General features: G+C 43.3%; 1 protein-coding gene across 1 annotated transcript; it reads left to right on the forward strand.

Moving 5' to 3' along the window:
* The first annotated feature begins 247 nt into the window (after positions 1–247).
* Positions 248–7,140, forward strand: gdf6a (growth differentiation factor 6a). The gene is made up of 2 exons (XM_034698252.1): positions 248–608; positions 4,809–7,140. Exons 1-2 carry the CDS (start codon positions 248–250, stop codon positions 5,780–5,782), a joined length of 1,335 nt encoding a protein of 444 aa, XP_034554143.1. The 3' UTR covers positions 5,783–7,140.
* The last annotated feature ends 624 nt before the right edge of the window (positions 7,141–7,764 follow it).

Genomic DNA, 7,764 nt, shown 5'->3' on the forward strand with positions numbered 1-7,764 from the left:
GAAATAGTTTGGGAAGCCCTGCACTGAGCGACCATGTGGGCGTGTTTCTCTCGGCCCAACAGTCTCTGCTCTTGTGTGGAGTCCAGAGCGCAAAACGCACTTCATCTGGTGCGACCAGGGAGCACAAAAGTAGCAGCTCTCCGACCCTGACGCGCACACCATCTCCGACTCCGGCGGCCCCTCGAGTCCAACCCAACTGAGCGGGAAATAAAGAGTTTCTGAACCTCTCTCGGTGACTCTTCCAGCCATGGACGCATCTCGACTGGTGACGCTATATCTGGGCCTGCTGTTTGTTTTCTTTGGGAATATACCGTGTTTCCAGTCTGCTGCTATCATCTCCCCCTCTGCGCCGAGGAGAAACAGAGGAGCCAGGATCTCTCATCAGGACGGACAAAGGTCATCCAAATTCCTAAAAGACATCTTCACGTCTGCGCATCCCATCCTGGGCCATCACAAAGACGACCTAAAGGACGCTATTGTGCCACACGAATACATGCTCTCCATATACAGGACTTACTCGGCTGCAGAGAAGCTCGGACTAAATGCAAGCTTTTTCCGCTCCTCTAAATCTGCCAACACCATAACAAGTTTTGTGGACAGAGGAACAGGTTGGTTTCAGTCTGCTGCCAGCTCCATCAGTTCAGTATTGCATAATTCTGTGGCATAGTTTGTCCTCAGCTGACATGTGTAATATTCTCCTCTTGTTTTAAATTAGAAAAAAGTATCTATAAACTGTAGGGATGCAGAAACACTGAGACAGACTAGATCATGGCACGACTTTTACGCACGCTTTAGACCAGGCAAAATGAGGTGCAAATGCAATTTTACGCGCACAAAATATTTATGAACTACAAAAATATGTGTTACACGAGAAGTCTTACAATCTGAAGAATTTCATGTTGCTTATTAGCCGCTCTGACGTTATACTACGACCCTTTGCCGCACAGCTGCACGTATACCAGGTAACTTTTTCCTAGTATTAAGTTATATTACACTTAAATTAACCTCCGGGCAATACGACAATAAAACACTAATTAAGGCGCTCTCTAAATGAAGGCTGTAAATCTCTGTCAGTGCAGGCTGCCGCAAAACTCTACTTCCAACCACGTGAATACACAGCTCACTTTTCGTTTTTATCACTTCGCTCAGTTGTTTCATTTTCATGTTTTTCTCATTTATCTCCAAACGCAGACTCTAAGCACAAGCCGGGCATTTAAAATGCAAACCCAACGGATTCGGCGTGTTTTTAAAAATGTAAACTGTGTCCATTATATATCTCAGTTTGGCCCACTTGTCCTTACAAAGGCGAGCAGAGCGGCACGGCGTGAGAAGCAGGTGTTTGGGTCAGTTAACATGTGTAACCAAGTGATTTGACCAGCCAGGGAGGACAAACACAAACTGATAAACACAAACACATTACACACACACAGGGGGACATACGCCGAGTTAATCTTTGCTAGAGAAATAAAAGCTATCTTTGTTTGCGTTCCCTCCTGTCCCAAACACTCCGAGCCTCAGAATGCGCGCTGCAAAAAATATCCATCGTTACGAGATATGTAGAGCAGAGTCGGCAGCTTACACCACACTGTTATCCATGAGGGGTGGAATCACCTGGTGTGCAAATATTCTTGTGCAAACCAACTTTATTTTCAAGACCCAAGTTCCATGACAATTATTTAAAAAACTTAGTTCAAGGGAACACTTTTCTCTCTAAATTAACTTTACTGCAATTATGCTCCTAACTCTCATACTGCTCAGCGTTCTCAGACAAACAGGACGTTTTAAGAATGAAGATGAAGCTGAAAGGCCCGTCCTTGTTGCCACTTCTTGCAGTGTGAACTGATTTGATAGGAAAAACGCCTCACTTTCTCCTGTGATTTTGATGTGATGTGTCACTGGCTCTGACCCCGAGCTAGACCCTCTGAAAGCTGCTTGGCATCGAACGGCTGATTGGAGTATTTGAACTCGGTGATCTAATTGAGTGTTCATGTCATAACATATCAAACACTGTCTATTCTCCCATAATGACCCAGCTCGGCCACGATGGGCACATCACCAAAAAACGACGAGAGGAAAAAAAAATGAAAGAGCATTTCCTCCGCTGTGAAGTGGTTCATTTCTTTTTCCTGCGGAACCTCCCTTTGCGACCGCCACTTTAATTACGGAAAATTATTTTTCTTCCTCTTCTTTCAACTCAAGCGCGTTTGGTTTCTTTTGGGATCCCTCCCAGCATCCCCAAAGTGTTGCATTTCATTAACCTGCAGAAAGAACATCAGATGGAGTCATTCAAATCGTCTCCATCAGGAAGGAAATACACACGGGTCAGCTTTTTGACGCGTAAAGTAACAGGTTTTGCGTCTTTGGCGCATTAATCATCCATGCAAAGACAGGTTTTACTGAGTGCACCGATGAGCTACGGCTTCTTAGGCTTTCACACTTTAGTAGGTAAATTAATTTTGCTTATAAAACCAGGCAGGGTGTCTCCTGGAGGTCACAAAAGGCAAGATCAGAAAAGAATAACCCGAATCTGAAAATTACTTTTGGCACTTGGGGTAACTCATTAAAGCGCAGATGGTGCAGCCCGGCCTCTCTCGCTCTCTCCCTCTCTTTCTCTCTCTCTTCCTCTCTCCAAACCGAGGCATGGATGACAAAAACATGTTTTTCATTTGTTCGAATACAAGATACAAGGTCAAACAAAAGTGCACAGGATGCTGTTTTAACCACAAAGTTCAATTCATTGCATTCTTCTCCAATTATCCACTGACAGGCATGCGCGTAATGAAAAAGGGGCGTTTTTTAAAATCATAATAATGAAGTTAAGACAACTTTGTACATTTTTGAACTGTCAACACGGATATCTCTCAGTAATCCAAACAGTCAGTCAGTCAGTCAGTCCGTGCAGGCGCGTTTGAAGCGGAATGTTGTCGTTGGCAGGATGAGATGAAATATAAGAGGGGAAGTGCTCTAATGAGGAAGTTGGGAATTCAGAACTGTTAATTATTTGGTGAACTTGTATTCGATTTGTTTGAGGTCTTATTAAAAAAAGAATCCTAATTCAGACCATACGGACAAAGTCCCTGAAACGAGCACAAGGTTTTAATCTTACTGTTGGACTCGGGAGGACTCACGGAGGGAAGCTGACAAGCAGGCTCAAAACCTTCTTTAGAGCAGGTTTTATAAATGTTCCACAGAGATGTTTAGATGAAGACATGTCACTTTTATTTTGATTGAAATGCTTTAAGACACAAAATGAGACAATCAACCGAGACAAATAGCTTTTATTTAATTAAATCCACAAAATAAACTATTTCATAAAACGTTTACGTTCAAAATCTTACGTTTTAAAACCCTGCAAATTTAGTATTTTAAAAAATATACTTACACAAACGTAAATTATTGAGATATTTTCTTAATGAATTATTCTACATTGATTTAAACTGCTGCAATAATTACATTTGGGACATAAGAAAAACCTAAAATACGTATTTTTTTCAAATAATTCAGTATTTAGTCGTTTAAAAATGTAGCAGAGATTAGTAAAACGAACTTGGTATAAGCAAGCTGATTAATTTAGTAACCTAAAACCAAGAAGTAAAGAATATACAGCAGGTTGCAGCTTGATAACACATGTTCACCATAAATGACTCAAATATAAAACTGTACTTTTAAAACACCGCAGAGGCTGAATTCATTGTTTTAAAGAGGAAAACACTGACAGTGGACGCTCGCTCCTTTCATGCATTGTTCCACACTGTTACAGTTCACTCTCATTGGTTCGCCTTGGTGGAATATTTGCAGGCCTCCTGGGTCTGCAGCGGGGAATAATGCATTAATTGTGTATTGTTCCGTTGAGTGTACAGTATGTCGCCTTTGGTCCGTTGTGTCTGGCAGCACCCAGGGGCCTTCACATCACTAGGCCCCTTGTTTTTTTTTCCTTCTTTCTTTCTTTGCCTCACAACTCGGCAAGAGTTCTCCAAAAAGAAAACATCTCTGAAGTTGTGACTGCTGCTCAGATTTAAGAGCTTTTGAGGCCATAAAGAGGGAAAAGTTCACTTCCACTCTGTCAAGAAGCTGGAAATTAATAATTAATCTGTCATCAAGTGGAATGAAGGGAGAGTATGTTTCCATTAAAACATGCTGCTTTTGATTAAAAGTGACATTGCATTACATTTAGATTGGATTATTGTCACTGTAACGAAATTTAACACCTTATTAGCGGATAAATGCATCATATATTTACACTGCTATGGGAAAAGACACAAGAGTCCTTCTATATATGACATGGACGCTGTGGCCTTTGAGTCATCATATAGCTTTGCGTAATGTATGTGCAAATGAAGTTAAGGGACGTAAGGAAACACGCAAGGGAATCCTCAAAGCTGCTTTGTAATCTTAGTATTTCAACATTTTATCATAATAATGGAATCATTAACTCACATTGGAGAAACTGGAGGGAAATACAGGATTACACTGGTTTCAAAAATAGTGGAAAAATGTAATATTTCATTGATTGAGGCGAGATGACAGGACAGTTCTTATCGATAATAAAGATGCTGTAAACTGTGAGTTTTTCACTTGTCAGCTACAGTTTGTTTCAAGCAGGTTCAGAGTGGACATTTGAAAAACAAGGGAAGAAAGAGAGAGAGAGAGAGAGAGAGAGAGAGAGAGAGAGAGAGAGAGAGAGAGAGAGAGAGAGAGAGAGAGAGGGAAGGCCTCTGTGGGAGAATGTGAGTCCCCCCACCCCCCTCTGAACACTGTACACCCTAAGTGAATCTGACTGCAATTATTTTCTTCTTTTATCCTTGCAGACGATCTTTTGCACTCTCCTCTGCGAAGACAAAAGTATCTGTTTGATGTCTCAACCCTTTCAGACAAAGAGGAGCTGGTCGGGGCGGAATTAAGGATATTTAGGAGAGCGCGCGGGGATTTGCAGAGTTCCCTGCAGACCACGGGGCTGTACGACATCCAGCTCTACCCCTGTCGCTCTGACAGACTGCTGGACTCCAGGTCCCTGGACCCGCTGGACTCCACCAAGGCAGGCTGGGAGGTTTTAGACGTGTGGGAAATGTTTAAAGCACACCAGCATCATCACCATCACCTCCAATATCCTCACCATCATCACCATCCACAGGGGAACCAGCTCTGCTTCCAGCTCCGGGTCACTCTCAGCAAATCAGACACCGAGGTGGACCTGAGGCAGCTGGGCCTGGACCGGGGCGGCCGGTCCCAGCGGGAGAAGGCCATCCTGGTGGCCTACACGCGCTCCAAGAAGCGGGAGAATCTGTTCAACGAGATGAAGGAGAAGATCAAGTCGCGGAGGTCGGTGGGCGAGAAGGAGGAGGCGTTGGTGGTGAAGCCGGTGCAGGAGGGGGTGTCGCTGAGGGGGGTGAAAGGAGAGGGGCCCCGGCGGCGGAGGAGGACGGCGCTGAGTAACCGACACGGGAAGAGGCACGGGAAGAAGTCCAAATCCAGGTGCAGCAAAAAGGCGCTGCACGTGAATTTCAAAGAGCTGGGCTGGGACGACTGGATCATCGCGCCTCTGGATTACGAGGCGTACCACTGTGAGGGAGTGTGTGACTTCCCTCTCAGGTCGCACCTCGAGCCGACCAACCACGCCATCATACAGACACTCATGAACTCCATGGACCCCAACAGCACCCCACCTAGCTGCTGCGTCCCCACCAAACTCAGTCCCATCAGCATCCTGTACATAGACTCAGGCAACAACGTGGTGTATAAACAGTACGAGGACATGGTGGTGGAGCAGTGTGGGTGCAGGTAGCGGCCCTTTAGCTCATACAAAAACACTTTAAAAGACATCAAAATCAAAGATGAGTGTTGATGGGTCCCTGCAGGTTGAAGACATAAAGCCCTCACAGGTCGGAAATGCTTTGACGCATGACGCGCCTTGTCTTTATTCAAAAGGGATGCACGCGAAGGCGATTTCTGCTATTTATTCAGACTCAGCACGGTAACAATAATTCACACACTATGCCTTAAAGTGTTACGCCTTCATTCCCATCCACGCAACAGGTCAGCGCTCATCAAACAGGCTTTTGTTTCCCAGGGAGAGACGCGTCCATATGGCACAGAGACTGGGTACGAGGCGAGATGGGAGCCTGTTGGGATGGGAGCCCGGCTGTGCACCTGTTCGTGCCGAGGCCAGAGAACAGCGCGCTCTGCTCTGCCTGTCAGCGCTTTGTTACAGCTCTGCCGTGTGATCCTGCCTGCCAGGCCGGACTCTTTTGGGTCTGTGCATCCAGGCCGTAATTGCCACCGTCCAGCTGGAGTCATTACAGGCCCGAGCAAGTGCTTGTTTTCCAAAAAAGAGGGTGAATGTCAAATCTACCAAACACGCACTCACACACTAACAAACACGCACGGACTGGTCGGAGCAGAGGAGATCAGATGGTGGTGGTAATGCCGTCAAGAGATTTTTTGCCTCACTGGAGACCAGTGGAAAGGCGTCGCGCGCCTCTGTGAACTGAAAGGACACGCAGAAAGCCTCGTGCCTGACCGGGGCCCTGTTGAAAACAAAAAAAAAAAAGCACACACAGATGAGGCGAACTTTTAGCTGAAAGTCTGCATCGTTACGAAATGCACTTCCACAACTGACTGCGCCAAGGACACGCGGTCAGGCAGAGATTGTCTTCTCTGATGACGAAAATATAAGAAAAAAGACTCGCAAACGAGACGCTATTTAAATGCACATTAGCTTTGAATGCACTGCTGTTCATTATTTTTGAGCTGTAAATATTTGTACAGTGGAAAACTTTACAAAAGTGCAACGAATGAAGAAATGAGAAAACGGCATTTCTTTGTAAATATACAAAATGCACTCAAATCGGTATAATTTTTATTCTATAATTATTTTATTATTTGTGATGTACAGAGTTTCATGATAATCATATATTTCTTACATTGATAAGAGTAATTTAAGGCGTATTCGATATTTTTGTTGCAGAGGGTGGAAAATACCATTATTAATGTCTACCTCATAATTGCATATCGGATCTGAGTTTTGAGGTGCATTCAGTTAGAGTGTAAAGAGCTTTTACAATGATATATAAGATCATTTATTTACATATATTACTGGATAATATTCCACACCATTACTGTACAAATAAAATTCAAAACAAAGTCTGGTACTTCTGATGTTTAATGAAACTGTTTCTGCATCTATTTCATATTTTCAGTGTTTGGAAGCACCAACTTTAACTAAAAAACGACAAACAACAAAAAGAAAACTGTGGAGCATTTTTTATGAGAGTATAAGAGGCAGAAAGGTTGTCTCTTTAAACACTTCATCAATAATTTGGGAGACATTATTTTTAATTCAAAGGTCTTATTAATTTATGCAGGTCTGGGTATTTTTCTATAAGGTGAATCTCAAACACTCAAAATCACACTAATTTGTTAGCTATTTAATACACTGAATTTTAAATATAAAAAAATACACATTTTAACATCATGATGAAAACATACAAAGTTATAACATGGTTGGACTATCCCATGCAGTTATAGACTGTCTAAGATTAAAGTTTTACAGCAATATGATCCCACAGTACAGATGTAAGGATAGCATATGGAGTGTATACCTTTGCCTTCAGGTATGCTAATCTATTCTTCTCTTTTGTAAACAGTCTCTCATCATAGACAACAAATGTAATTACTCAGTGACTGGCTGCTTCATGATTGTGCCCCAAAACCTGTCTAAACATATGGTGACGATCCAAGCAGAAGAAAAGCCACTGACTGACTGTC

This window comes from Notolabrus celidotus, chromosome 12 (genome assembly GCF_009762535.1).
Source record: "Notolabrus celidotus isolate fNotCel1 chromosome 12, fNotCel1.pri, whole genome shotgun sequence".
Lineage (NCBI taxonomy): Eukaryota > Metazoa > Chordata > Actinopteri > Labriformes > Labridae > Notolabrus > Notolabrus celidotus.

Bases quoted from the DNA above. Each gene is read 5' to 3' on its own strand.
- gdf6a (XM_034698252.1), top strand. From the start codon at position 248: ATGGACGCATCTCGACTGGTGACGCTATATCTGGGCCTGCTGTTTGTT. The intron at 609-4,808 runs GTTGGTTTCAGT...TTATCCTTGCAG, and splicing joins TTTTGTGGACAGAGGAACAG to ACGATCTTTTGCACTCTCCT.